Source organism: Acinonyx jubatus, chromosome E4 (assembly GCF_027475565.1).
Source record: "Acinonyx jubatus isolate Ajub_Pintada_27869175 chromosome E4, VMU_Ajub_asm_v1.0, whole genome shotgun sequence".
Taxonomy (NCBI): domain Eukaryota; kingdom Metazoa; phylum Chordata; class Mammalia; order Carnivora; family Felidae; genus Acinonyx; species Acinonyx jubatus.
Window position 1 is genome coordinate 8,464,507 of NC_069395.1, and position 27,985 is coordinate 8,492,491.

The 27,985-nt window shown below is 48.6% G+C and overlaps 1 protein-coding gene across 2 annotated transcripts in view; it reads left to right on the plus strand.

Annotated features, from left to right (window-relative positions):
• PBX1 (PBX homeobox 1) overlaps positions 1–27,325 on the plus strand; it is a 327,302-nt gene extending 299,977 nt beyond the window's left edge. The window contains exon 9 of one of the 2 annotated variants that reach the window (XM_053208802.1): positions 27,290–27,325. In XM_053208802.1, the coding sequence (XP_053064777.1) occupies positions 27,290–27,310 (21 nt within the window). In that variant the 3' untranslated portion in view covers positions 27,311–27,325. The remainder of the gene's footprint in view (positions 1–27,289) is intronic. The other variant, XM_053208805.1, reaches the window with a different exon arrangement.
• The last annotated feature ends 660 nt before the right edge of the window (positions 27,326–27,985 follow it).

Sequence of the window (27,985 nt, forward strand, 5' to 3'; positions counted from 1 at the left end):
CTTCTCAGCTTGTGGATGCATTTGCCAACTCAGAAGCTCCCCAGGCCCTGTGGTTTAGGGGTGCTTAAGGTGGTTTCAGCACCTGGGATGATTAGTGAAATCATTAGCCGTTGGTGATTAACTTGCTTTCCAGCTCCCTCCCCTCCCTGGAGGCTGGGAGGTGAGGCTGAAAGTTTTGAGTTTCTAATCAAGATTTGGTCTTTTTCTGGATCAGCCCCCATCCTGAAGAGTTCTAGGATGCTCCCATCACATTTATCACTCAGGAAATTCCAAGGGTTTTAGGGCCTCCGGTGCCAGGATCCAGGGACAAAGACTAAATGTATCTCCCATTATACTACAGCTATTTACCAGCTTTGTGACCTAGGATAAACTGCTTCAACAATCTGTGCCTCAGGTTCCTCATCTATAAAATGCGGATAACACGAATACCTACCTCATAAGGTTTGGGGAAGATTAGATGAGAACAATACCTGACATAGCCATTGCTACAAACGTGTTTATTATTTATTCTCCTCATGTATCTATCTGGGTGTATCTCCCTCCCTGAACTGGTAACAATCAGGATGCCCTCTTTTCTCTAGTTCCATTGCTAATTATGGGTAGAACTGTTAATTACAGGTATGTTTTCCTTTCTTTCTTTTCTTTCTTTTTATATCAGTCTAGTCGGTATGCTAAGATCTTACCCTTCCTGAGGAAATCCCTGTGACCTCCCTGGCTCAATCAACATGTCCTCCATCATTTTTCCATGACTCACCCACAGTTCCTACCTTAAAAGGTTCCAAAATTCTTGAAAGAAATCACACACCTGGTGCTTAGAAGTAGATAAGCAGAGTTGATCTTTGGACACATCTGTGAATTAACTCAAGTGTCTTTTTACACGCCACGTACTTTCTTTAAATTCTCATTCTCCCCTGAAGCTCCTTTTCTAAGGCTTCTCATCACCAAGGACACTTCTGCTTAGGAGGAAAGGATGCTATGTGCTCCAAATGTCTTACTTGAATGACTTCAACACAGGTGATACTCTGCCAGTCTGCTAGCTCCATCTAACTTATGTTGAAGGTTGGGGGTTTCCAGTTTCTTATTAATCAATATGCGTAGCAGTCGCCAAATGGGATCGGGAAACGTACAACATGATGACCATAGCTGACACTGCTTATGGTGTATTTCAAAGGTGCTAAGAGAGTAGATTGTAAAAGTTCTCATCACAGGGGGGAAAAAAACGTTTTTCTTTGGGGGGGGGTATCTATGAGATGGGGTACATTAATTAAATTTATTGTGAAAATCATTTTACAATATCTGCAAGCCAAGTCATTACGTTCTACACCTTAAAATTATACAGCGCTGTGTGTCAATTATATTTCAATAAAACTGAAAAAAAGAAAAACCATTTTTTATCAATGGCCAAAGATATACCAAGTTGTTATCCAAGTGGCGGCCTCGGGGAAACTTAGAGAACGGAGCAGACCTCCCAGTTCTGACCTCATCAAACTGAAGACGAAGGGCTGTGTATCCCCGCCAAGTCACTGCCTCTGGAGCAGCAGTGACATAAACCCAGGTCTTTTCCTCCCAGGTCTGTGGTCCTGCCTCTCCACACATTACTGCTGTATTCAGCACCACTTTCCTCTCTGGGACTTTCAGAGCATGGCCCATACCTCCTTTAGGCCAACAGCGAAATGTCTGCTGGGGATTCTGTGAATGCCCTGGTCTCCTCTCCCCTCAGGGGCTACTGCCCAGGGCATCACGCACATTGCCGGAATGGCAGCCACCTGTTTGAGCATCCTTGTGTTTCTTGAGGAAACGAGCATGGCCCCGACCACCTCCTGTGCTCCAGGCACTGCTCTGTACGTCAGAAGGATCTTAGCCTCTGGTAGGACTACGTTTTCAATAAGACAAGTGATTAAACAAAAAGCCACCCAAATCTCTAGGTCCTTGTTGATGAATATGCCTGTATTCGTCGGTTCACAAGCTTGGGCCAGAATTTAAAGCTATGATGTCCATTAACAAAGCCCTGAACCAGGGGGAGATGGAATTAAGCTGGGTTTATGGGCACAGATGTGGACTAAAATGAAAACCTTCTTGCTATCGAATGACTGCAAACAACTAATCCCATCAAGGAGTGGAGCAAGAGGAAGCTCCAGAAGCTGCTGAGGAAATGTACGAACCAATTATTTTCAATCATCTAGCTTCAAGGAGAGGCGCAAAGATACAAGGCAGGAATCCCTAACACCCAGAAGCAATGATGATGTTGATTTAGAGCCTTCCCAAGCCTGGAATGTAGTTACTGTCTCTTCCTCCAGTCATACAGGAATTCAAGTCCATTCAATTCAGCCAATACTTCTTGGCAGCCGAGAGCTGGGATTACACCAGCGAAAAAGATCACTAAGATTGGTTAGCAATTGCTTTCTTAAAAAAAAAAAAAAAATGTACGTTGGGGCGCCCAGGTGGCTTAGTCAGTTGAGCGTCAACTCTTGATTTCAGCTCAGGTCATGGTCCAGGGTCACGGGACGGAGTCCCCCATGGGGCTCTGTACTGAGCACGGAAACTGCTTGGGATTCTTTTTCTCTCTCTGTCCCTCTCTCCCCCCTCTCTAAAATAAAAATAAAATGAAAAATAACAGAAATATATGTGTGTGAAGGTAGGTTGCTCTGTAGAGGTGAAGAAACAAGGTGAGAACGGTAGAAAGGAAATACAGTAAAACCTTGGGTTGCCGGTGACTTGTTCCGCAAGTGTTTCGCAAGACGAGCAACCATTTCTAATAAATTTTAACTTGATGAACGAGCGATGTCTTGCAATGCGAGTAGTGTGTGACACCAAACATCACACGATCACAACTGAGCCAATGGTTCTTGAAATTTGCTTTGATGTACGAGTGCTTTGGATGACAAGCGCGTTTCCAGAATGAATCATCTTGCAAACCAAGGTTCTACTGTACTGACTGTGGAGGGCCCTTACTGACCTCTCCTTTTCTCCGTAAGTTCAGATTAGAACCGTTGGCTCTTGCCAATAGTCTTCCGACAACACCCCCAGAATTCCAAGCTGGTTCCCTTCTTCCAGCCTGTTTGCAAACCTCGCTCCTGGTGTCATGATGTCAGCCGCCGTAAATGATGGTCCCCGCCTCAGTCACAGACTCCGTCTTGGAGCAAGCGGCCATCTCTTCTGTGAAGCCTTTCTGCTCCCCGGGCTCCCCATTCCTCCAAACCTTTCCTGTGTGTCTCTGGCCCTGCCTTGAACTATAACCAAATATCTTGTGTCTCCACATAAATGGCGAGACTTTAAGGGGCCAGATCTGTCACACACAGAGAAGGATGCACCATGTTGCACATCTAGTAGGTACTCAGTAAAGAGAAGAAGGGAGGGAGGGAGGAAATGAGGCAGGACACAGGAAAATAAAGGGAAGAGAGAAAGGGGAGGTAGAAAGGACAAAGAAGGGACAGAACGAGAGGAGGGAAAACGAGAAGGAGCATAGAAAGGAGGGAGAGGCAGAAGCGGAAATATAAAGGGGGGGGAAGGGAGGGGAGAGACCAAAGCCATTCAAGGAAGACATGCAAGGTGTGTCATATCCCTCCACCCCCCCTGAATTTTGTGAGACCTCTGGCATTTGGGAAGCAAGACGTCAAAACAGGTGGCTGCAAAGAGGAACAAAAGCTCAGGGAAAGCGTGGAGGGAGGAGGAAGAGAAACCTGGATGGCACGACCTCGCAGTTTTGTTTAAGTGAGCTCTGCCCACCCAGCTTATGAACCTCAAGTCTGTGACTTATTGGAAGAATCTTAACTGGGGCGCCTGCATGGCTCAGTCGGTTGAGCATCGGCTCTTGATTTTGGCCCAGGTCGTGATCTCACGGTTCGTGAGATCGAGCCCCATGTCGGACTCCGTATTGACGGTGCGGAGCCTGCTTGGGATTCTCTCTCTCCCTCTCCCTCTGCCCCTCCCTTGCGCATGCTCTCTCTCAAAATAAATAAAAGAAACGTTAAAAAAAATAGAAAGAAAGAATCCTAATTATTTTTAAGCTCTAATAGGCCTGACTGCCCCTGGCACTGGCTTGGACACCCACTTCTTTGTGATCTATTCCTTTATTCTTTCGCTCAGCGAGGGACAAACACCCCACGTGCCAGGATCTGGGCTGGGAACAGGGACCCAACACTAAACCGAACCTCTGTTGTCAGGGCGCTTAGGTCCCCGTGGGAAGGACACAGGCAGCGAACAAAACAAGTGAGCAAATGGAGTATTGGGTGGTAATTGTGCTGGGGGGAAGGTAAGAAAGGAGGAAGTCCTACTGTGAGTCAAGATAGGGTGGCCTGGGGGGACAGGCTGAAGGACGTGAGGGAGCAGACCGTTGGAGGATCTGAGCAGGCAGTTCCAGACAGGGGAACAGCCCTTGCAAAGGCCCTGAGCCAGGAGCACCTCTGGTTGGTTTGAGCCCACGGTGGCTGAGTCAGAACAGGACTATGAGGACATCTCTCTGAAAATTATGGTTGAAGGAGCGCAGAACACAGAGCCTCCTGGGGGGCCTGCTAAGGACTTTGGCTGTTCCTCTGAGTGAGCCTGGAGGCCTTGGAGGCTTTGGAGCAGGAGATGATGTCGTGTGACACAGCCCGTGCGTCTCTGTATGACGCTTGCAGCGGTGTTGGGGACAGACCACAGTTTGTACACAGGGAGGCCACTCAGGAGACAATTGCAGTATTTGGAACAAGAGGTGACGGTGGCTTGGCCCCAGAGAAAATACTGGCATAAGTAAAGGCTGTTTGCCTTCCCCGGGACCTGCCTCTGCACACACACTTTCTTCTGCCTACGACGACTTTCTCCCTGGTGCAACACTTCCCTGTATTTCAAGGCACAGTGCTGACGTCACCCATTTTGCCTGGAGTCCCCATAGAGGATTGTCACCCCCCAGCACTCTGTGTGTGCCTCCCTTGTAGCCTGGATCCTATCCTGTCGCAATTAGTCGTTTACACCCGTCCCCTTCTGATCCGAAAGTCCCTCGACGTCAGTCCACACACCTGTGTCCTCAGTGGAAATAAAAAAGGCCAATCAGACATGATCCCCAATACAGTCTAGTGTGGGAAAACAACCTCTCCCACGTGTGCTACGCAGTTCGGCTCATAGTTGTCAAGTGAATAAGCCAACAAGTTTACCGGAAGCCAAACCACCATGGCTGGAGATGCGGTGTCCTTATTCGTGATGCTGTTTATGGAGTCACAACGCAGGGCGTCCCTGGCTGCTCCCACGCTTCCCCCGGTTGCTCCCCAGGGCTCCGTCCCACCAGGATGGTGACCCGCGGATCCTACAGTGCCGAGAGCTGGGGTCCCGTCAGAGTGAGAGAGCCCGTGGAAGATTCCAGAAGGGGGAAGTGCAAGGTGATTAAAAGTCGCTGTGGATGCATTTGTTTTTTTCCGTAGTGCCTGTGGTTGATGCAAAGCGGCCTCCCTGGAGCCTCCTGGTGACATTTGTTACTTGGCTTTTCAGTTCTTAAACAGAAATTCTGTCCTTTTCGCTGAATGGCTCTGCCTTTGCTAATGTTCTGTCTCCGCCAAGTCCCAGACAGAGCATTTGACATTTGTTATTCGTACAAGAGCATCATTTGCTGAGTATGAGTAAAAAAAAAAAAAAAAAAAGTTTCCCCAAAGGGAGGAAATGAATGATTACCTCAGATCCCCTCACCCTTTTTCTCTTCCCTCCAGACACAACAGCAACCCACCACCATCCCGGGCCCTCAACACTTTTATACCCAGCTCCGTGGGGTCCTGCTACCGTAACAGCCGTAGACTTATCAGGGGAGAGCAAAGGGTGACGGGTCATGGAGTAATAGGGTGTGGTGGGGGGGCTCCAGTGATGTCCCTTTCACATAGGGTGACGACATCCCGAAGGAAAGGTCCCGCCCTTCCGATCAACAGGTGTTTCCTGAGAGCTTACCACGTGTCTGGCATTGCTCCGGGTGCTGGGCCGGGGGGTGACGAGCAAACGTGAAAATACCTAGTCTCTCCTCTCAAGGTGCTTCCAGGCTAGTGGCGGTGGGGGGGGGAGGCCAGTCTCTCATCAATCCACGGTGATGTGCACAGATGGGTGTAAATCTGCAACTTGGTAAGTAATATGAATACGAGAATTAGGAGCCTAGGAGTGTTGACGCTAAAGGAAATTGGATCGGTCGGGGGGGTCAACAATGTCTTCTTGGGGAGCTGCCTCCCAAGCTGCAATCTGCGAAAGCAGGTGAATTATATCACGATGGGTGAGAAGAGAGGTCGAGGCAGGAGAGGCAGCAGGTGCAATGGCTGTGTCAGAGCAGGGAGGCTGGGGGGGGGGGACCGCTACCGAATGCAGGCCAGCGAGAGCAAGGGCAGGGACTCGAGGGAGGGCCGCGTGGGACCCGGATGGCGCGTTCATCCGTCTTGCTCCCCGCTCCAGAGTCCTGTGAAGCAGGCTCTCAGCGCTCAGGGTCTGAGGGAGGAGAGGCTCCTTCGTGACGTAGGGGTAAGAAGATAAATCGTTTCCGTTCTCATCCCTCATGAGATCACGGCCTGGTAAGACGCAGACTAGACACATGACCCTACGTTATGGCATGGGGTATTATCAGGTTAGGTTGAAGTGCCGTTAGAGTTGGTTCCAGGGTGGTGGGTTGTGGAGAGTGGGAAGCACTCGTAAGGGGAGGAAAGACGCGGGTCACTGAACTTGACGTGAGGAAGCTTCCCACCAGCCCTGGCCCACTATCAGCGCCGGGACCCGCTGGTTTCCCCCCCACTCCTCTCTCCTCTCCCGGCCCCTAGCCCTTCAGCCTCCAGCGCCATCGGGTGTAAATCTTTCTTGGAGAGTTGTTTCTCCTTGTGGTCATACAGTAACGGGCTCCTAAACCTGCCTGTGGGGTGAGTTACGAGCTGGTCTCTGGAGCCCCAGCCTCCGTTGCCCACAGAATGAATTGTGGTGCTCCGGGCTGCTGGGCTTTTTATTTATTTATTTGTTTGCTTTAGCATATTTTCATCTGATCATTAAATTGCAATCTGCCACCCGTCCCCAACCCGGACCGTCTTCAGATGGAACAGATTTTTCATAGGTAACGATACCTATAAACTTCAGGGATGGCAGCCACCGGAGCCAACCGGGGAGGGGGTGGGGGAGGGGAGGGCGACACCTGGCACGGCCTTGGTCGCTGTGCTGTTGGGGGCTCAGCCTGACCCATCCCGGGGCGGCTAGAGCGGCCGCGGTCTCCGGGGCAGCACCTGCGGCCTTTCCTAGCTGAAGACACGCGTGCTGAGGTGGCAGGGGTGAGCCTCCGCACCTTGTCCTTGCATGCGTAAGATCGTCCCCGCTCCATACTGTGCCAGGCAGTAAAGGTGTCGCCTAACCTGCCTTTATGGGTGGGAACAGATCTGCGCTGATAAATCAGAGGCACAGAGGATGCCAGATGGTGCCACGGAGCTTGCGTTCCCGAGGTCATCTGTCTGATCTGGTGCCGCCCCACCCTGGAGGGACGGCCACCTGACAGCAGGGCCACGAGCCTGGAGGGGGTGACAGTCACCGTGCTTATTCTACTAACGCCACCAGGTCGTCTGGCGTTTTGTGGGTTGTGCCGACACATTCCTTTGGGGCCTGGCAATAGTCCTGTGAGTGTGATGGGGCAGGTGTCCTGAGTCCCATCTTCAAACAGAGAGGCAGGGGCTGTGCAGTGAGTGGCCGGGGTGGCACTGGCCCATACAGGTGTTTGCTGAGTTAATGAATGGCTTCCTGCTGCCCCAAAGCAGCCTTAAACCGCTTCTGAAGGTGCTTCTGAAACCACGTCCAGAGGAAGGGCCAGGACGAGAGCCTAGGAGCCCGCAGTCCCCACCTGAATCACCACCAACCCCCACCCACAATTAGTTCTCGTGCACGCCAGGGTGCTCAGCCCTGGGAAAGGTGCTTTGAAGACACCAAGGCACAGCAGGCAGGAAAAGGTCTGTCTCCACCTTATTGTGATTACGTTGGACGGGGCACTGGTTTAGGGCTCTGCCCGTATTCACTTCCTCAATTTCCTCAACAACCCACAGGCAGGTGCCATCGTCGTTTCCACGACCGATGACCAAACTGAAGGGTAGAGAGGTTGAGCAACTTTCCCACGGGGCCCCGACTGCGAAGTGAAGATACCGGGTTGGACTTTGGCAGAATCTGAGCTATCGACCACGTGCGATAGTGGTATCACCTCTTTGTTTTTCTTCCAGAACATACAGTTTCCTGCTCTCCATGTCTATCATCCTGTCTCACTGCGGAGTTCAGGTGCAGGGGGGAAGAAACAGGCAGTCCTGGCCCGGCTGCGGGACTAGGAGCTCAGGAGGGGCTGGGGAGAAAAGATAGCAGACGTCCTTGCTGCACTGGAGAACGCAGAGCTTTTAAGACGGACTAGCAGGGCAAGTCCCCGAGCTTTCTGGAGCCTCAGGAAATGCACTCGAGGCACCAAACTTCCTCAAGTTTTCAGAAGAAAGAGGAGTCCGATCCAGAGAAAGAACTCAGGACTCCAAGCTTCTAGTCCAAATACCAGCCCCTTAAACACACATCTTTTTTAATTGACATTTTAAAATGTATAAATACCGAGTAGATGTTTCTATTCATTGTTCCATAACTGGTTTGACAACTGGTTTGAGATCGAATTGCATCTCAGCGAAGGAGATAAATTTATATAACCCGGGATAAAGTGGATGACTGGGGGTGTCTAATCACTTTCCTACCCGGGTCTCATGCCTCCTGGTGGGCAACCCTCAGGGAGAAGCTGTTGTTCCAGCTCCTATCTTGAATCCCATTTTCCATGATTTCTCCATACCTCCCAGCCATGGAGTCTCAGAGAGCACAGAAAGGGTCACTGGATGCCAGAACATTCTGTCACAACACAGGACAGTGTCAGACGAGCTGTGGCCAAAAGCCATTGTGCCAGGAAGTCATCCTCGAGTAGCCTTCCCTACTGACAATCTTACCTAGATTACGAGCTATCCACAGAGATATAACCTTGATCCTGACTTTGCAACCATAGACCTCCCCTTATTCTAACGAGAAACGTGGACACTAACCCTCACCTGGCTCCAATCATGACCTTCAGAATAACTTTAACCATAACCTGGATGTTAATTCAATTGCTGGTTGGTAGACTATTTGTTGATTATTTTAACATCCGTCCCCCTTAAAGTCCACAGATTAAGATGACTATGCTTTGAAGAATGGTTTCAAGACCAAACCTTTTTTTTAAAAAGTGTATTTATTTTTGAGAGAGGGACAGACGGAGCGTGAGCAAGGGAGGGGCAGAGAGAGAGAGGGAGACACAGAATCTGAAGCAGGCTCCAGGCTCTGAGCGGTCAGCACAGAGCCCAGTGTGGGGCTTGAACTCACAAACCGTGAGATCATGATCTGAGCCGAAGTCGGACGCTTAACTGACTGAGCCACCCAGGTGCCCCCCAAGACCAAACTTTTAACAAGCTAACCTAATTTAAAAATAAATAAGCTGGGTGACATCTGATATTTAAAGGGAACCTCAGAAATCCCATGGCCTCCTTCTCCTGTTTCCAACCTGGACACAACCCTGTGCCGTCCAGTTTGTGGGATCTGGCCTCCGAAATAGTGGCTACAGATGGTTTTCCACGAGAGAGAAACTTATATTGAAAGCCTGGGTTTCTGAGAACTCCTCTAGGGTGACTGCATCAAAGAGAAGGAGAATAGCATTCAGAGAACGGTGGAAATTCGGAAATTTAGGAGATCACGTGGTGCCGAGAGCCCTCTTTGTAAAACCTTTGTCCTGCCGCTTGGAAGCTGGGAGATCTTGAGCAAGTTATTCAGCCTCTCTGAACCTTCTGAGCCTTTTCCTTCACTGTGCAGCAGGGTCTCAGGGCCACCAGGATTAATCAAAGAGCACGGCACACGCATGGCGCGTAGCAGGTGCTCTATCCATCTGGCCGCCTTGGCGCTTTTGTGATGCTCGACACCTGACTTCACACCCAGGACAGGCTATGAAATTGGGCTGTGCGGGTTACAGCTCAGAGACCACGCAGAAAAAAAAAATGCTCTGTTGGGGACAAAGTGCCTTGAGGTGCTGAGGAGGAAGCCAGCATTTGCGATTCAGGTGCGGGTGCCTGGGGTCAATGGCGGCCCCAGAGTAGGCCTACCAAGTGCATGGGGTGAAGTGTCCCATCTTGAATGAGACCTGAAAACTGTCCCCTCTCCCCCTGTCCCATCTCACCTTTTGCCCATCAGCTCTGAGCATGCGGGAAGAAAAATAAACAAACTCAGGATCGGCCGGATACCTGGAAGGAAGGAAAGCGGTGGGGAGGAATCAGGCTGGGTTTCAGTCGCCGCTCACCAACTGCTTTGTATCCCCCGTGGATTTCTTGTCAATGATTATTCAATCTCAGGCCTGACCTTTCTATTCTAAATAACACTGCAATATCAGCGCGGCCCAGCCCGCAGCTTTTGCAGGAAATTAACTGTATCTGGCTCTCACAGGAGACCCGAGAAATCCCCTCAGTAACTAAGCCCAGACTGGTTTACAGAAAAAAAAGACCCAGCATTATCTTCTCCTCATACACTCCTCCTAATGCCCGTCTAAATATCACAGGGCCCCCAGCTGTTTAATTCTAATAAATACTCATCTATTCTCAAAACAGAGAAATGTTAGGTCTCAGGTGGGCCCCCAGCATTCGCGCGGGAGGAAGAGAATCTGGAGAAAGAAAGAACGGAAGAAGCTTCCAGCTAGCTTCCGTTGGCCAAGCATATGCGGTAGACCCATAAGGAAATGGCTGGTGGTTTCCTGGTTGCTGGTTCAGCCATGGCCAGAGGGAACTCCTGAGGGAGGCCGTGTTCACAGCCGGTGTCTGCCCTGAGCAGTCCTTCCCTCCCTGGGTGGACACTCGGTTTCCAGAGCGACTCTCGAGGCAGGAAGGGCTTGGATGCATCAAGACCAAGGTCTAAGCATCAAGACCAAGCTGATCTGGCTCCGTGCACGGGGCGCTGGAAGGCTGGGAGGGCCAGTGTGAGCTCCACGGTTAAGGGTTGAGATTTTTCCTGGCGAATATTCCTGCTCTGAGCCGGTGCTTGGACTGCTGAGTCCCAGCGGTTACCCGGCATGCAGGAACCCCACCTGGGGTGCAAGAAAGTGGAGAGAGAAAGGCTCTGTGCTCTGAAACCTAGCTGGCTTGCAAACAATGTGGGCGAGGGATGGGCGGAGCTAAAATGTCCACCCTGTGACATTTTGACTTGGAAAATGCCTGGAAATGGCTGGATTTGGGTCACTGAGTACAAAGGAATCCTCTCCTGGGTTTCTTTGGCCCTTGACGAATCCACGGTGGCCGAGAGTCCATGAGAGACCCTGGGGAAGGTCTGGGCTCACATCAGAGGCCCTGGGAGTCTGACCCCCTCCCGCAGGTGATGCTCCGTGGGGCGCAGGTGCGGATCAGGACTCAGATGCTTTGAGTCCCTCTGAGAGCCGGTTATGAACTTGCACGACTCACAGGCAAAGATACTTCACAATGAATGTGGGTAGCTCGTGACTGTAATTGTTCTGGTTCCGTATTCTGTGTCCTCATCTAGGTCAGTGGCTCTCTGAGTGCGGTTAGGGGATCCTTGCTGGCCGATGAGAAGGGTTCTCCTGGCCACTGGCAAATAGACCCCTGACAGTTTGAATGTTGATTTTTATCTCCAGCATGAATTCATAATGAGCTTTTATTTTAACAAAACCTAAATATGACCTCAGGGATTCCCCTGCCCCAAACAGCCCCAGACATCATGTCTATCTACGGAGGTTTACTTAGATGCTACAAGATGCAGGGTGGTGCACTGAAAAACTCCAAGGCCACAGTTTGAAATCCATTGTTAAAACCCCGTGACATCCATCTGCTTTCTCCTGCCCTGCTTGTCAGGGAGCCTGGACCACACCTACCGGCAGAGGGAGGCGGGTTCACTTCCCCGACGGGGCTCCATGTGGCTCTGGCAGTTTTCTAGGAAAAACCCGACGACTAGAAGAAACTCCGGAGCTTTTTCTCTTGTCCCGGTCAGCCCTGCCTTCATTTATTTGATAAGCATTCACTAAACACCTTCTGTGTACCAGGCCTTGTGTCAAGCACTGGGGATAGATCATGAACAAACAGCAGGTTGAAAATCCCTGCTTTGTGAGAACACACATGATACTAAAGTTGAGAGGCCGAAACAAAATGAATAAGGAACACATTGAGAATGCTACCGGTAAATGCTAAAAAGAACGGTTAGCAGAGGAGGAAGAGAGCAAATGTTTGGGGCAGGCTAACATGTGATGTTAGCTGGGATGGCCAGGGAAGGCCTCTGTAAGGAGACAGGTGAACAAGACCGAGAAAAGGGGAGGCAGCAAGCCACGTGGATGTGTGTGGGGGGCATAAGCAATCTAGGCAGAGACAGCATGTTCAAAGGTCCTGAGGCAGAGGCATGCCTGGTGCTTCAAAGAACAGAGCAGAGGTCAGCATGGCTGGAGCAGAGGAACACAAGACCATTAGTAGGTGGCCCTGGAGGCCTCTGCCAGGACCATGGTTTCTATTTAGGCAGATACAGGAGAGTTCTGGAAGGTTTGGGTAGAGAAGCACTTATCTGGAACGCAGGTGATTTGGGTACGAGTCTCAGTTTTGCTCCTAATGGGCTCTATTACCAAGTCATTTAAAAAATTCTCACTCTAAAATTACTTCTGCCGCCCTTAGATTCATCACCTTTAGAATGAGGAGTTTATACTTTTGAATTCTATCATGTTTCCAGCTCTAGCATTCCATGATTCTAGTCAAACAAATTTAAAAGTAATCAGGGGGACTGTTTGCTGGCATTGCCCCGTCTCCATGGCCTTCCTTGTCCAGGGTTCCTCTGGAAGATCACAGTGAGAGACCAGGAGAGCATTGCTCCCGGCCTCCTATTTGGTTCAGGTGTGGGGACCGATGAGAGGTATAGAAGATTCCTCTATCTCTCTGCGGGGGTCTTAAATCCCACCTCCACCCCTCCTTTCCCACATGCTTAGCAACCAGATCAAGCTGATTCTCCTCAACACTCTCGTTTTATAATCATTATTCCATCCGATTTAATTGAGCCCCTTTGACATAGCCGGCCCTAGGCAGAGCTAGATGGAAGACAGAGAAGGACATAAGCCAGGTTCTCCATGCCTGGAGAGTTGATGATGTAGTCAGGCAAGAACTTGTCTGGTCTAAAACAAGACAAAATGTGCTCAGAGGATCCAGCTAGACAGGAGTACAAAATGGTAAACAGTAGGTGCCTAATGAGAGGTACATAGAGTGGGAGCTACAGGGGTTCAGAGAACAGAGTGTTCTCAGTAGGCACGGGGCTTGGGGAGACCTCTGGAAGAAGTAGGGTGACAGCCAGGCCTTGGAAGCCAGGTAAGATTTTGATGGGTGAGAGTCACTGCTGCCTCTAATTTATTGGCCCAATACAGCAGGCGTTCTGTCGTGGGTACGTAAGGGTAAGGCAGGTTGGCAGTTTAATGTGTGCTCAAAGGCCCAGGCAGCCAGTGATTTGGGTTTTCACGAACTGATCAAGATCACGTTCCTGCAGGTGTCATGGCATCTCATTTTAAGACGTCCTGGGGAAAGCCTGCCTCATCGTAGATGGGATGGATCTTGGCGGGAGAGGCAGGTCTGGAGTTGAGTGATTCCCAGAGCCTTGCTGGGGTGTCAGTTTGCCGGGATGTCTTGCTGTTTTGCCGAACCCATCCTCCTGGTATCCCTGGTGAGGCTGTCAGCAGAACTTCCCCCCAAGGAAGGGCGGGGGCCAGTGGACCTTGCCACTGTCCCTCGTGGAATCCCCTGAATCCCAGAGTTGGAAGGAAGATCATCGCGGGTAGAATAAGCCATTCTGTGTCTTGCTGCTCCACTGGAAACCATTCCCCATCACAGTGCAGATGAGGAGTTTTTTAAACTCGACTGTTGAAAAGAACGCACCAGACTTGGAGTTCCCCTTTATAAGGACAGAGACAATATCTTACGTCTGTGTCCTCAGTACCTAGCCTAGGAGCATATAGGTGTTCCATAAATATCGAAAGCAGTAATACACCAGCTCAGTTCATCTTAATCTTTTTGGGGGGTTTCAGGCTCCATAAAGGATCCAAGGCAAGCCATGAGCCCTCTCCCTAGAGAAAAACGCACGTAGGCGTAGGCTGATACGATTTTGCAAACGATTTCTGGGGCACGGGGCTGTAGGTGGAACCTTGCTCTAGGGACCTCCTTCAGGGACCATCCTGCAGCCTCAACCGGGACACTCCTGGAGAAGGGAGTTCGCTCCCTTCCCATGTGGGGGCAGCCTTAATGGTTAGAGGTATTGTTTTTGAATTGCATAGCAACCTTCCTTTCTGGAAATCCCCCCCTTGTCTTAGCTCCCTGCTGAGCCACTTGAAGCAGGGACGGAACTGGGAACCGGTAGCCCAATGGCCCTAATTCATCGTGGCGCATGTAACTGCTTTGTTCTCTGTGGACCCTTGTCCTGAGCCTCCCTGGTTTCCCTGGCTTCTGCCGTTCTTTGCTCTGATGGGGTTTATGCCCCCTCACCATCCTGATTATGTCTTTGGAAAACCCCAGTTTATTGCCACTCTTATTAACACCCAGAGAAGGGTAATGGAGTCAGGCACTATTGCTCCCTGTGTTCCAGAAAATGGGTTTGCCTTATGCCTCTTTGAGACCGCATTTGCTTTTTGGCGGCCACCCCACCCCATAGACCCGGGAAGGAGCTTTGAGTCGGGTAACACCCCAGGTGAGCTGTGCTCCCCACCGGACCTGGGTGCAGCTTGTGCTCCACCCCTAACTGTAGTGTCTTTCCATTCATCCTCGCTCAATGCCACCCTATTCGATTTGCTCCTTGAGTCCAGCCTGGTGAGGCCTTTCCAGACTCGGGTGTCATCCTCTGGCATACGAGCTCGTTACTCACAGACCGTGTGGTTAATGCGCGACGAAGAGTGCCACATTTGGAGCATCTCTCTGACGGGTCCTGGGCTTTGCACAGCAAGTTAGTTCACTCGGCACTCACGTTGCCTCTCTGGAGCGTGTGCTATCCCCGTTTGATAGTTGAGCGCACTGTGACTGAGAAAAGTTGAGTAATCGTCTGGGGACACACGGCCAGAGTGGAGGAGAATCGGGATTTGAACCCCCCTCTGTCTGACTCTGAAGGCTGTGCACCTAAGCCCCCCTGGGATGCTTCTTTCATCCAACTCAGTGATGTTTGGGACAGGCCAGGCCAGGCCCCCAGCCTGGTAGCAAACTCGAGAGAGCTCCCGGGGCTGAGGCCTGATCCATTTGTCACGAGTCCTTCCCCACAACTGGCAGGTCACCTCCCACCGGGCCCGCCTTATCCCGAGGAACGGCAGGAGGGATTTTGTTCAGCGTCGTGAAGAAACACAGTCGTGGACATTCTGCGCGGTTCCTTGGGCCCCCTTACCAAACGGTAAATGGTGAATGAACGTGGCGTGGTTAGTCTGGGTAGATTCACGCCGGCCTCCAGAAGTCCCTGATTCCTCTACTGCATGCCCTGAAACAATTGTTTAAGGGAGTGAGTCTCGAGTCTTGCCCAGAACAATGCTGAGCCTTCTTGGTGGCTGGGGAGGGGGAGGGGGTTATACCTTCTTTTACCAGGCCTCTGATAGCAGCCGCGAAGCGAAGCCAGAGATCTCCTTCCTGACACTCTCTCAAGCATCCCACATACCGGTCTTAAGTACTTATGGGTCCATCCTCCATGAATTGACACAAAACCTTATTGAATAGACTTTAAAATCTTAGCCAATACAACCTCTTAAATTATGAACTTCCATTTACCTGTGTGACTCCCGGAGCTAGGGGCCAATGACAATCTTCTGCAGGAGCCTGCCGATGACAGCCTTTTTTTTTTTTTTTAATTACAGAAATAGACATAGTTTTGTTGGCTTCTGATTTCACAAGCCCTGATTAAGTCTCTTGATAGATTCCTTTGTGGTAGACACCTTTGATCCGAGACCACGGAGAAAAAAGGCACAGACCGACCTGGGTTTCTTTCAAGTTTGTTCAAACACAAAAGAGAGGGACGGAAAGGAGGAGAGGGTCCGCGTCGTCAGTTCAGATTCTCGGCTTGCAAATGAAGCATCCACGGGGGACGAGTCTGAGCAGCTAATGGGGGGAAGCCGCACCCCCCCGGAATCTGAAGGGTGCACCGTCCAACAAACTGTTGTCCTTGGAGGTTCACTTGAGATTTTTTTCTTACCCCCATTGAGTCAAGTTTGATAGAAGGGTCAGGTATTAGATCCCCTTGAAATGTAGTCTCTTTCCTCATCCGTCAGTGAGACCAGACCGCTCTACCCATTTTCTCTCTGCTGGGAGATCCCTGTCTCGACTGATTTTTTTTTTTTTTTTACAGGTGTATAGGTATTAGATCCCTTACGTATGATACTTTTAAATTATGTGTGTTGTTATGTATTGCATGTTAAATGTATTGTTTTACACATACACATCAATTTTTACCGTATAATTTTCACACATATCAATCCGTGCTCATCATCGTCTTTCTACTAATATTTTGACAGAGATAGAAACATTACTCATTGTGGTAGGTAAGAAAAGGCGGGGGGGGGGGGGTGCTCTGGAGCAGTGAGCTTTTCCTCCAAACTGTCTTCTACTACAAAACCTCCTTACATGGAAGCTAAAGACTGAGAATTTGTATTAAATCAAATCCCATTCCATATAGATTTACAGGCGTCACAGAGCGGAAGAAATAGAGAGACTTGCTCTCGAATTTACTCTTCTACATTCCATGTCTGGTCTAGAGAAATAGGACTTTGGTGACTTCATAATAAGAGTAATGCCGATTTTTATTCATTGTAAAGTAGGAGTATTGTCTTAATAGACACAAGCCAAAAAAAAGAAAAGTATATATATATGTATATATGCCAGATGGTTTTCATTAAAATATTTTACCGGGGGGAGGGAGGGACTTGGGGAAGCTATTGGAAATGGCCTGAGGTATCTCCAGAGTGGAGGTCAGGACAACCCCTTGAATTTCCATTAGTGAGTAGTTAGATGAAGCAATAAATAAATTATTATTAAGCACTTTGCAAATACAGTGTTATGTAAATGCTAAATAATCATAATAATATAGTAGTATGCTGATCTTGATAAACGGGTCGGCTTCCTTGTCATTTAAAATGGACGACCCAGCAATGTCTGTGAAGATAGAGAAAGGCTCCTGAGGCTCAGTAATGAGCCCAGCCTCCTCTGCGGGGAGGCGCGGGCCTCAGGGTGGCCTCTGTGGGACAATTAGCAGAGGAGAGGGATGCGGGCTGGCTTTGAGGGGGTGTAAAAAGGCCCCTTTCTGCAGAACCAGGGAAAGCAGACCGGGGTGAGTGCATGTGGATTTGCATTTCTGGGAAGTCAGGGCTCCTCTCCAACAGGGACGGGGGCAGGGAATTAACGTTTATTGAGTGCCTCCTGTGACCCAGACACTGTCTGTGCTCCGTGCGCTAAGCTTATTACCTCATTTATCCGCCAGGCCAGCGCAGGAAGGTGAGCGAGGAGTGGAAAGAAGCAGCCTGCATCAGTGTTTTCTGCAGAAAAAGCAAAAGTCCGAGCCGGGTGGGGTAGCTGCTGCCTTCCTTTCTGCATTCTGGGCAGTGTGGGAGCTGGAAGATGGGGAGAGCCCCCCAGGGAATCAGAGAGAGCCTGACACATTGATTGATCACAGCCCCCCAGTGCCCGGGGCCTCTCAGGGCACACATTTGTGTAATGACTGAGTCACTTTGGGATAATGGCTCCTCTCCCCCCCACCCCCTCCCCGGCTGTGGACCTGAAGCCCAGAAGCTGCAAACCCCAGGGAGCCTCATCTGGACCTTTCCTGCACCTTCCCAGCACCTAGCAGACCTTGATAAAGGGTTCCCAGGAACCAAATACTCCGCTGAGCGGTCTAGGCCCACCATCTCGTTGCATCCTCATGGGGCAGGGAGGCCTGTGACTCAGGATTCCTCGCCTCGAATGTCCTCACTCTAAGTAAGAACACGAAGATTTCGTTAAGTAACTCTTACCAAAAGTCAGACCACTAGTTCAAGGCGGAGGGGGTGAGCACCAGGAGGGTCAGTGAAGTGATGGTAATCTTGTTAGACCACCATGAACTCAGAGGTCCTGACGCTTGGGGGTTTGTTTCTTTTTTGCCCATCACGGGGCTGTGTTCTTAATGATGATTAATCACCTTGTGTTGAGTGAGTCAGATTTTGAGGGCATAAAAGTAGCTCAAGTGTTTGCTTTTTTAAAAAAATTTTTAACGTTTATTCAGTTTTTGAGAGACAGAAAGAGAGCATGAGTGGGGGAGGGGCAGAGGGAGAGGGAGACAGAGAATCCGAAGCAGGCTCCAGGCTCCGAGCCGTCAGCACAGAGCCCGACGCGGGGCTGGAACTCGTGAACCATGAGATCGTGACCCGAGCTGAAGTCGGATGCCCAACCGAGCCCACCAACCTCCCCTCCAGTGTTTGCTTTTTCAAAGAAATAGCTTTACTAAACATAAGGGACATATTTGAAGTATACAGTTTGGGCGGTTTTGACACACAAAAGTATCCGTGACGCCATCACCACAAGCAACACAACATATCCGTCTCCTCCAAAAGTTTCCTCCTTTGTGACCCATCCCTCCTACCCCTCCCCCCACCTGATACCCTCCCCAGGCAACACTGATCTGTTCTCTGTCCCTATTGTTAGTTTGCATCTCCTAGAGTTTTATATAAATGGAATCACGCAGGAGATGCTCTCGCTTCTTTTTTTCTTGGTCTGGTTTCTTTCACTCAGCGTAATTATTTTGAGATTCATCCAAGTGTTTTCTTTTTCTTTGTTTTATTTACAGAGGCATGAAGACTTTGAATAATTAGTATGTATTTTGTTTAATTTTAGCTTTGGATTCAGTTCAGGTTCAAATTCCCACACTGTCGCTTACTATCTACGTGCCAAGTGGCACATTTCTTAACCTCCCCAAGGCTCAGGTTGCTCATCTGGGCAATGGGTGTGACAAATACGACATCGTGGAGTCAGCGTGAGGGTTGGATGGGATAATATAGGTAAAGTGGATAGCACAGGACCTGTATGTACATGGCAAGCACTTGATTTGGCGATTCAAATAGAAAATTGTAATAAGAAAAACAGTATTTTCATCAAACTCCCTTTGACGTCTCTCATGTTTTCAGTATCAAGTATTGTAATAATAGCCGGCAAAAGTTGTGCCAAGTAGGAACACCAAGAGTGGCTTATAAATTAGCTCTTTTTTTTTTTTCAACGTTTATTTATTTTTGGGACAGAGAGAGACAGAGCATGACGGGGGAGGGGCAGAGAGAGAGGGAGACACAGAATTGGAAACAGGCTCCAGGCTCTGAGCCATCAGCCCAGAGCCTGACGTGGGGCTCGAACTCACGGACCGCGAGATCGTGACCTGGCTGAAGTCGGACGCTTAACCGACTGCGCCACCCAGGCGCCCCTAAATTAGCTCTTTTAATCTTCACAAGAAACCTGTGAAGTATGTGGGTACATTGTTATACCCACATAGAGGTGAGGAAACTGAGACCGAGAGACAACTAAGAGACGTGCTCATTTTCTTTTCTTGTTTCATGTTTATTTATTTATTGTGACAGAGGAAGGTAGAGAGAAAATCCCAAGCAAGCTCCACGCTCAGTGTGGGAGCCCCACGTGGGGCTCGATCCCACGACCCTGAGATCGTGGCCTGAGCCGAAATCAAGAGTCGGTGGCTCAACCGACTGAGCCACCAAGGTACCCAAGATGCACTCATTTTCTTTTCTCACAGATAATAGATGGGAGAATCAGAGTTTAAACTGAGGCCGTCTGGCTCAAGACCTTGTGTTATCTTCCATTATGATTTGGCTACCTTTCAGTATGCAGTGACATCGTTCACTAACACGAAAGGTTCACATTTTGGGGAAAAAATAGCCAGATATGAAGACCATATCAGTAACTAAGTAAAAATTAGGAAAACGGCTAATGAAAGAACAAAATGATAGGGCACTAATTATTATTAAGGGACATCCAATACTTCAAGTGTATTTCAGGCATATACCGGTAATTTGAAATTATGAAGGGTGATTCACATCTGATTCTAGTTTCACTGTAAGTGAGTCAAAGACAAGGAATCCACAAAGAAGAAACTATGGCAGCCAGAGCCAATTCTGTCTATGCGAGAAACACTGGAAAAGCTTCTTGAGTGTTCTGTGTTTGAGCTTCGGGTTTAAAGCCAGACCAGAGGGTAAACCCATCACTGAGCATGCAGGATGGTTGCATGGTCCCAGCTGAGAAGGATGTACTCACCCCTTCTTGGGGGTTGGCTGTCAATGTCAAGCCCACCTGTCAGGGACACCTGGTATAGTAGAATAGAGGAACTCAGTTACATTAAGTACAGAAATGGATACTCACTAAAGACCTGGAATTTGGTTTAATAGAAGGAGGGAAATTTTAATTCAGTTCTGATGAATAAGTGTTTCTTATTTGTCCGATAGGCACAGAATGTCTGCTTTTGAGATATATCCTGAGATATTCTGGAATTCGTGATAGAGGATGAAAGATAAAGAATACGTTAGTTGCGTAAGAAAGGCCTGGTTCCAAGGGGTATTTCGAAGGCAGAATCAGTGGACTGAGTGTGTACCCAGAAGGAGGCATAAAGGAAAGATCACGGTTCTGGCTTTGGGAACTGTGAGCCACTCACGATGACAGAATTAAGATACGCAGATTTTATAAAATAGGTGATGAGGGCAATTCTGGGCCTCTCAGGTTTGAGGTGCCACGGGAGATCCAGGTGGGCACTTCCAACAGGTAGTTGCGATTCTAGATCCTGAGCTCCGGTGTGAGGTCAAGGTCGAAGAGAAATACTTGTGAGTCATGAACATTTAGGATGTCGTCGAAGCCGTAGGAGCGGATGAGGTCTCCCCGGGAGAGTATGAGGAGGGCAAGCAGGTGGTCAACGCAGTGGTCGTGATGGTGAAAATAAGTTTGAGCAAATACCAATATCGGAAGGCATGCTAAGACAATGGGAATGGGCAATATATCATAGAGATCTTTCCTACTGACAACTTTTTCACAACTTTTTTAAGCGTTCGCTCTTTATTCTCCGTGAATCGATGCCAGCTCTGATCTGTATCCCATTGAATGGCAGCACTGACAGGGGAAAAGGACTCCCAGGTAAACACAAAAGCCCGCCCTGGGTGTGGTCCTTTACCTACTCGCTGGGGCAAAAGCACTGGGAGAGCTTGGGGTGGCAGGTGATCGGCGGAGGTTTGGATGGAATAGAACAGCCATTTTGTGGCCTCATGTACGGATCTGGCATAAACGGCGGTGTCCTTCTGAAACTTCTTCTTTTTGCTCAGGATGGAGAAGGTTAAGATCCTGAACTGAAAAGGCTTATTTTTATGACCTTTACTAGTTGTGTGCTGACCTCCTCGTACCTCAAACCACCGCTTCTCATCTCCTCACGCCCCTGCTTCTCTATCATTGGGTCGACAGACGCATGTCGAGCACCTTCTACGGTAAACCCCACGTTAAGTGCTAGGGGCACAAAGAAGAATGGCATTTAGCTCCTGCCCTTGAGAAGCAGAGAATACGCTCAAGGGTAGTGCGCTAATGATCAAAACCGTCTCATTGGTGTAGCCCTTGATATGCGTCAAAAAAACTGTCATCTACATCATATTGGCGTTCTACGACATGCGGGCGAAGGAAGTGGGGCAGTGGTGATGATTATTAAGCATCGGTAGCTGAGACACAGAGGGGGAGTGACTTGGGGAAGGGCAGCCAGTGGCTGACGTCCAGATCTTTTGGCCAAGAGTTCTTTCTGCTAAAGGGAACGTTTCCCCCCATCCCTCTCATCCTGGGCACCTTGCCTTTGCAATTTCCTGGTTGTCCATTTTATCTCTTTCAGCTGACAGATTTGACAGGCCCCTGGGGGATACTGACTCAAGAATAACTTGCCTTTGGTCAAGTGATAAATCCCATAGGTGTAGGACACACTTTGGAGGAGTCGCCGTGGCTCTCTGCTGCCCCTCCCGACCCCCACTGTTTGTCTGGAGGGAAGTATGCTTATCAGCTCTGTATGTACCAGGGAGCAGCTAGCAAAACCAAATTAGCTCAAACTGGCTGCCTTTCAGGTCAGCTAATTAAATTAGCTATTGTTGCATTACTGATAAGGACAGTTTGCAAAAGGAAAAAAGCCACTCATCCCAGCAGCCATAACACGAAGCCAAGAAAATGTGTTAATGGGAACACTCTGAAATGAAACCCCTCAGATGAGCTGCGGTACCTAGGGGTCTTTGGTAGTCTGTTCTCCTGGTCATCTGCTCCGAGCTCAGAACTCCCAGCCCTCTCTGGCTCTGGTCCTTGTGGGCACTGTCAGTACCCAGCTGCAGCCAGGACAATCCTTTCCTTCTCCCCACCCCGTGAGCCCATCTTCTTGGGAGTCTGGAGAGAAGGGAGGATTTTTCTGGGAGAGAACGGCTCACCTTTGTTTGTTAAAATCTAATCTCTCCATCGTATAAAAGCCAGTTGATATTTGTAAGCGCCCTCAAGATGAGAGAAAGAGAAAGAAGGAAAGAAAGAAAGAAAGGGAGGAAGGAAGGGAGGAAGGAAGGAAAGAAGGAAGGAGGGAAGGAAGGAGGGAGGAAAGGAGAAAGGAGGGAGGGAAGAGGAGGGAAAGAAGGAAGGAAGGGAGGAAGGGAGGAAAGAAGGAGAAAGGAAGGAAGAGAGGAAGGATGGAAGGAAGAAAGGAAGGGAGGAAGGAAGAAGGAGAAAGGAAGGGAGGAAGGGAGGAAGGAAGGAAGGAAGGAAAGAAGGAGAAAGGAAGGGAGGAAGGAAGTTAGGAAGGGAGGGAGAAAGGGAGAGAGGAAAGAATGTGAAAGGAAGGGAGGAAGGAGGGGAGGAAGGAAGGAATGAAGGAAGGAAGTTAGGAAGGGAGGAAGAAGAAAAGTCCTAAAAGACTATACTGTTTACTTCCCAGTGTCTGCCCCTTGCTAACAGCCTCTCCCCAAGGGCAGTCTTGTTGAAGCTGTAATTAAATTAGCTGCTATCCGAGGTGAGATTTGCACACACAGATCTCCCCTACACCATGAGCCTCTACCCCAGGATTCTGGGTCTTGAGTAGAGAGATGCAAGGTAAAAGTGCCATGAGCTCATTTGCTCTGGCAATAGTACTTCAAGGAGACCTGCCCCCCGGGACTACAGCCCTTCCCTCTGCGAGCCTCCACCCCCACCCCCGCCAGCCTCGCCCTCCATGCTGCCCTGCTTCTCTCTTTTGCCAGGACCGACTAGGCTTCCTAAGGTTCTCCGAGCCAGTGGATATCTTTCTGATCCGTTCCTTTTCTGCTTCGAATAACCAGAGCCCGTTTCAGGCAATCCACATGATATAAAGATTGTGTAGTCCAAAACCTCTTTTCTGACAGCTGAAGCCGAGGACCAGAGAGACTGAGTGATTTTCTCAAAATCACACGGATGACAACAGGCAGATCCAGGTCTAGAGCCCAGGCTGCCAAAGCCTGACTACAGGGCTCACCGTGCACCTTGTCAGAAAGTGAAGGCGACTCTGGGGTCCCCCTGAGAGCCCCCCCAACCCGGGAGAGCCTGGGAAGCGCCCATCATTGCTTTCCCTCCCTTTCATGACTCCCTTTCTTCTTCTTTTCTTTTTCCTTTTGGTGGGGGGGCATACTAAAAAAAATTAATTGAAATTCACATAGGATACAGTTAAGCGTTTTAAAGTGTGCAGTTTGGTATTATTTAGAGGACTCATGATGTCGTACAGCACACAGCTGTCCGGAGTTTCAAAACATTGTCATCATCCCACAGAGACACCCGTACTCACTCACCAATCACTCCCCGTACCTCCGGTCCCCATCACCCGGCCACCCCTGAACTACTTTCGGTCTCTGTGGATTTGCCTCTTGCAGACATAGTATAATAATGTATCACCCAATAGGTGTGCTTTTGTGCTTGGCTTCCTTCAGCAAAATGCTTTGAAGGTTCATCTATGTGGTCCCACGCATCAGTGATTTGTTTCTTTTCACGGCCGAATAATATTCCACCACATGGCTATACCACACTGTGTTTATCCATGCGTCCGCTGATGGGAATCTGAGTTTGTTTCCAGCTTTGGGGTTTTAGGATAATGTTGCTATAAACGTTCGTGTGCAAGTAAGGTTCTCTACGGGTACACATTTTCATGTCTCTTGGGTATAAACCTAGGAATGGGACTCCTGGGTCCTACTGTAATTCAGTCTTTAACTCTTGGAGGAATTGTTTGCCACAGCACATTCCCACCAGGGATCTTTACCTGGCTGTGCCTTGCCCAGGCCTTTCTACTTGTCTCTGTGTCCCCCGTTCAGGGGCTTGGTCCGGGTAACCTTGGGGGAAATGTTTATAACCCTCATACAAGCCACTAAAGAGAGAATGATCTCTTTGGAGAAAAAGAAGGGTCAATTTTGATATGCCAACATTATAAGGTAGGCATAAAGATTTAGGAGGAAGCCCGATGCAGCCCTTTATCATACCTGGAGGTGAACTTGGAGTTCTCAGGATAACAGAAAGGAAGGAGGGAAAGTAGAAGGAAGTAGGGAGACAAAAAGGGAGCCTAGAAACGAGCCGAGAGCTGAGTCCTGGGTGCTGGGTGATGTGATTCCTCCCAAACTTGGCTGCTCGGAATTCTCTTGCAAAAGATATTATAATTTCAAATACTGGGAATAGATATTTTTCATCGTGATGGTGGCTGCTAATTCCGAAGAAAGGGTTAAATTTTTCATTGGGCTTGAAGTGGTGTAAGACAGATGCAAATTTCAAGGAGGCTGTAAGTGCTGAGAGGCAGAGACAACAACAGTGAACAGCCCTCCTCTTTGCCACAGCTCACTGCTACCTTGAATTAGCAGAAATCTGGGGGAGGACATCAGCCTTCTCCAAGCCATGGGATTTCCCCAGACGGGAAGGGGAAGGGATGACTCCCTTTTCCTTTGATTTGACAGATTCTGTTTCAGATGTTCAAATCATGGGATAACATTCTCCTGTGAGAAAATGGGTGAAATATAAATCTAATTTTTAAAAGTTTTTAAATGTTTATTTATTTTTGAAAGAGAGAGCATGAGTAGGGGAGGGGCAGAGAACGAGGGAGACACAGAATCTGAAGCAGGCCCCAGGCTCCGAGCTGTCAGCACAGAGCCTGACGCGGGGCTCGAACTCATGGACCGCAAGACCATGACCTGAGCCGAAGTCGGACGCTTAACCAATGAGCCACCCAGGCGCCCCATTATAAACCTATTATTACAGTTTTCCACGCGTAAGTTCATCCATGAACTGTGCCTGCCTTTCATCATAAAATGTGAAAATTCCATAGATCAAGTTTATTCTGAAGCCCTCAATACCAAGGACTTGAGTACATTCTGCTGAACTAATGAACTTTATAAATGAGAAAGCGAGTGATACCGAGGAGAGGAGCAGCTGTATTTATTTTATAGGCCAGCCTGTAATTATAATTGGAAAAATAACATATATGCCATGCTCTCGGGTACATACTTACCTTAGATTTACAAGTACATTCTCTAAGCCTCAGTTTCTTCATCTGCAGACGGGTAAGTTTAACTCTCTCCTTTCCCTGAAGCGGAGTGGGGAATTATAAACACTAGTGAACTACGTGGGAAATGACACCAGTTAGTGAATTGAGTATATTTAACTGAGATAATTGACTTAAAAAAATATCATCCAAACCCTTACGATGAAGAGAAAAGGTAAAAACAAAACAAAACAAAACAACACCTTGCTAGAGAAGCTGTTCTACGGGACATTAGCCCCCAAAATCAAGTTCTCCCTCCGTGCTTATTATAAGGTGCACTAAGAGGAAATTGAGGCCACCGCCGTTCAGGGGAGGGGTGCTGATTCCATGCACAATGTCATTAGGAAGACGCTATCAGTGCCTCTGACCCAGATGAAATCTATCTCCCAAGAGTGTCTGTTCAGTCGTTATTTTGGGAATTTGATGGAAAGAAGTAGCCCACCCCCAGGCAAATGGCCACCCGCTTAGCAATCAGTAAAGTGAGTAGATGTATTGCTTTATGCCTTCCTTGTATGAAATAACATAAGATCATTGCACAAAATGTAAAATTGGGAAAATAGGATAATTCTATTACCCTAAGACAATAATACTCATTTTCTGTTATTCTTCTCTATGTGTCCATAAATGTCATTGATGCTTCGGCAATTTGTTGATAGACGGATTTATTGTAAAAAGCTTGTCAGGTAGAACTTGGGCAACATACGAGTTCGGGAATTAGAATACTGGCTCTTTCTCCAACTGTGCGATATGTTCTTCCTCTCCTCTTGATTCCCCAGCCACAAAATCAAACGCAGATGCTTTTTCTCCCTTCTGTAGTGATTGGGGATAAAGCTTCATGCCTGTTGGATATTATCAGCTATTCAGACACAGGTACAAATTAAACTTTAGAAACATTATTAACTCTTGAAACAACTATTTTTTAAAAAGATTTTATTTTCAAGCGATCTCTATACCCGACGTGGGAGCCACACTCACAACCCCGAGACGGAGAGTCACACACTCCACCGAGGGAGCCAGCCAGGCGCCCCGGAAACTATTTTTATTCTCTGAAAATACTTCTGCAGTAAAGCCGGGTCCTATGTATCCACAGATTCATTTAAAGAGGAACCAGTTCTGTAATGCTTCCTCTGAGCCTTCATTGGCCTATAATAGGGTCAGAAGAGACTGTCCTGTATCAATTGTCTTTAGATGGAGACATAAAAGTGAGGTGCAGAGGAAAATCATTGGATTCTAATTAAGAGCCTGTGGATTCAAGTTCTGAGCTTGCGACTTACCAGCTGTATCATCTCAGGCAAGCTATTTAATATTACTTGGATCAGTGGCTTCATCTGCAGAACACAGATAATAATAAATATCTCACAGTGTTGTCATGAGGATTAAACAAGCTAATGTAAGAGAAAGTGCCACACACATGAGTCACTTGTTTTCCTTAAGAAGAAATTATAAACAGTGACTCCGCTGAACTTTCCCCAATAGTTATCACGGCGAGTTTTTGCCCCACGTTACATGAATGAAAAAGTAACTTCCATTTTTGATGGCCGATGAGCCATTTCCTACATCGTCTAGGTCTGGGCCTTTCCCTTCTCCTCCTATTTTCAGCTGGTTAGCTGCTCATCGCGATCTTGCCAGAGGGTGGGCAAAAGAAATAAAAACTGAAATCGGTCAATTTGACTCTTTGATAGCAGTGCTGATGAAAGAGTTGTGGAGAGCGGGTGTTGAAGTTGTGAGTTAAACTGGAATTTTGCCTTCTTACCAGGAAATTGCAAGAACCTACTGATCCTTTGGATGTCCTGCTGGTGACAGTTACTCTTCCCTTGACCGAAGAAATGTCTTCCTCTACGTGAAAGTGAAAAGTGCTCTGTCTTCCAGAATGACACCTATTGACTTTTGAAGGAGTAAGAGGACACCCGCGGGCCAGGCATATCAGCCAGAACAAGTCTGGTGAGCAGAGGGCTGGCAGACGTTGTTGCAAGTAGATGGCTGTCCCATCAACAGAGTCCCAAAGCGATAATCACTACTCTGTCTCTTCCCCACTAACCCAGGAGTCAAACAATCACTTGTAGGCGTTTACTATGCACCGCCATGTAATATAAAAGGTGGTGAGTACCTAGATATAGAAGACAACGTCTCAACCCTCAATAAGCTCATAACACATTAACAAAGCAAGAGTTGTGCATTTGAAAATACAATGAACCACCCGGGGAGAAGACCATGAACACATTTAGAGCATCTCCTACACGCCGGTCACTCTGCAGGGTGCTGCACCTGTATTCGTGCGTCCGGTCTCCACCTCATCCCTGAGAGGCTTTCCTGTCCTTGTCCTAGGGATGATGATGCTGGGAGTCAGAGGTGTTTAATAACTTGCTCAAGGTCCCAGAGTGAGCAAAGTGTGGAGCTCGTTTTCAAGTTTAGATGTGTCCGATGCCACAGTCTATGCCCTGTTACTAACCCA